The sequence below is a fragment of the Ziziphus jujuba genome, chromosome 9 (assembly GCF_031755915.1).
Source record: "Ziziphus jujuba cultivar Dongzao chromosome 9, ASM3175591v1".
Classification (NCBI taxonomy): Eukaryota; Viridiplantae; Streptophyta; class Magnoliopsida; order Rosales; family Rhamnaceae; genus Ziziphus; species Ziziphus jujuba.
The window spans coordinates 366,376-367,864 of record NC_083387.1 but is presented as its reverse complement, the minus strand read 5'-3'; the positions used below and the strand labels follow the sequence as shown (position 1 = coordinate 367,864).

The following is a 1,489-nucleotide window of genomic DNA, read 5'->3' as shown; positions in this document are numbered from 1 at the left end:
TTCAATATCCCTTTGGTGTCATTGAGATAAGAGATGTTGTTTCTCCCTTTGGTGTCATTGAGATAAGAGATGTTATTTCTAGTCTATCTCTTTCTATTTCTCTATATATATATATGGAAATTTTAAAAATCATCATATAATAATCTAGAAATTGCAATGGAAAAGAAAAAAGGGAGGTTTGTGATGATGTTTAAATCTTTTATACTAGGTAATCTAGTATCCTTATGCATGAAGATAATCAATTTGGTCATTGTGGTTGGACTCTCTTATGGATTTTTTACCACATTCTCCATAGGGCCCTCTTATCTCTTCGTTCTCCGAGCTCGCATTATGGAAGAAGGAGAAAAACGAACCGAGAAGAAAGTATCAGCAGCAACAGATTTTCTTACGGGACAGCTCATGATGCTCATATCGATCTATTATGTGCCTTTGCATCTAGCATTAGGTAGAGCTCATACAATAACTATCTTAGCTCTACCGTATCTTTTGTTTCATTTCTTATGGAACAATCACCAACACTTTTTTAATTATGGATCTACTAACAGAAATTCAATGCATAATCTTAGCATTCAATGTGTATTCCTAAAAAATCTCGTTTTTCAATTACTCAACCATTTCATTTTACCAAGTTCAATGCTAAGTCAGATTAGTCAACATTTATATGTTTTGATGCATAACAAGATGTTATTTATAACAAGTAGTTTTATTGGTTGGTTAATTGGCCACATTTTATTCATGAAATGGGTTGGATTGGTATTAGTCTAGATACAGCAAAATAATTCTATTAGATATAATATACTTATTAGATCTAATAAGTACCTTGTGTTAGAATTAAGAAATTCTATGGCTCAACTCTTTAGTATTCTCTTCTTTGTTACGTGTGTCTACTATTTAGGCAGAATACCATCACCCATTATTACAACGAAACTGAAAGAAATCTCAACAATGGAAGAAAATGGGGAAAGTGAGGTAGAAATAGATGTAGAAATAGAAACAACTTTAGAAACAAGGGGGACTAAACAGGAACAAGAGAGATCCACCAAAAAAGATCCTTCTCCTTCCCTTTTTTTTGAAGAAAAGGATGATCCGAACAAAATTGATGAAACAGAAGAGATACGAGTGAATGGAAAGGGAAAAACAAAGAATAAATTCCACATTAAAGAGACACGCTGCAAAATAGACCCTTTTATGAAACTTATTATATGGTCGTGAATGAAAATCAAGAAAATTCAAAGTTAGAAATATTTACAGAAAAAAAAAAAAAAAAAAAGATATACCATGGGTTGAAAAACCTCTTGTTAATATTCTTTTTGACTATAAACGATGGAATAGGCCATTCCGGTATATAAAAAACAATCAATTTGAAAATGCTGTAAGAAAAGAAATGTCACAATATTTTTTCTATATATGTCAAAGTGACGGAAAAAAAATGATACGAACCTAGGACAACCTGCTCCTAAACCCGTATTATATTAGCCCAAATCTTTAA

At 31.6% G+C, this 1,489-nt stretch overlaps 1 protein-coding gene across 1 annotated transcript; it reads left to right on the top strand.

Annotated features, from left to right (window-relative positions):
• Positions 1-228: 228 nt before the first annotated feature.
• Positions 229-1,212, top strand: LOC125424064 (protein TIC 214-like). Its single transcript, XM_060820294.1, has 4 exons — positions 229-576; positions 702-744; positions 800-859; positions 896-1,212. The coding sequence occupies exons 1-4, from the start codon at positions 229-231 to the stop codon at positions 1,210-1,212; spliced, it is 768 nt and encodes a 255-aa protein (XP_060676277.1).
• The last annotated feature ends 277 nt before the right edge of the window (positions 1,213-1,489 follow it).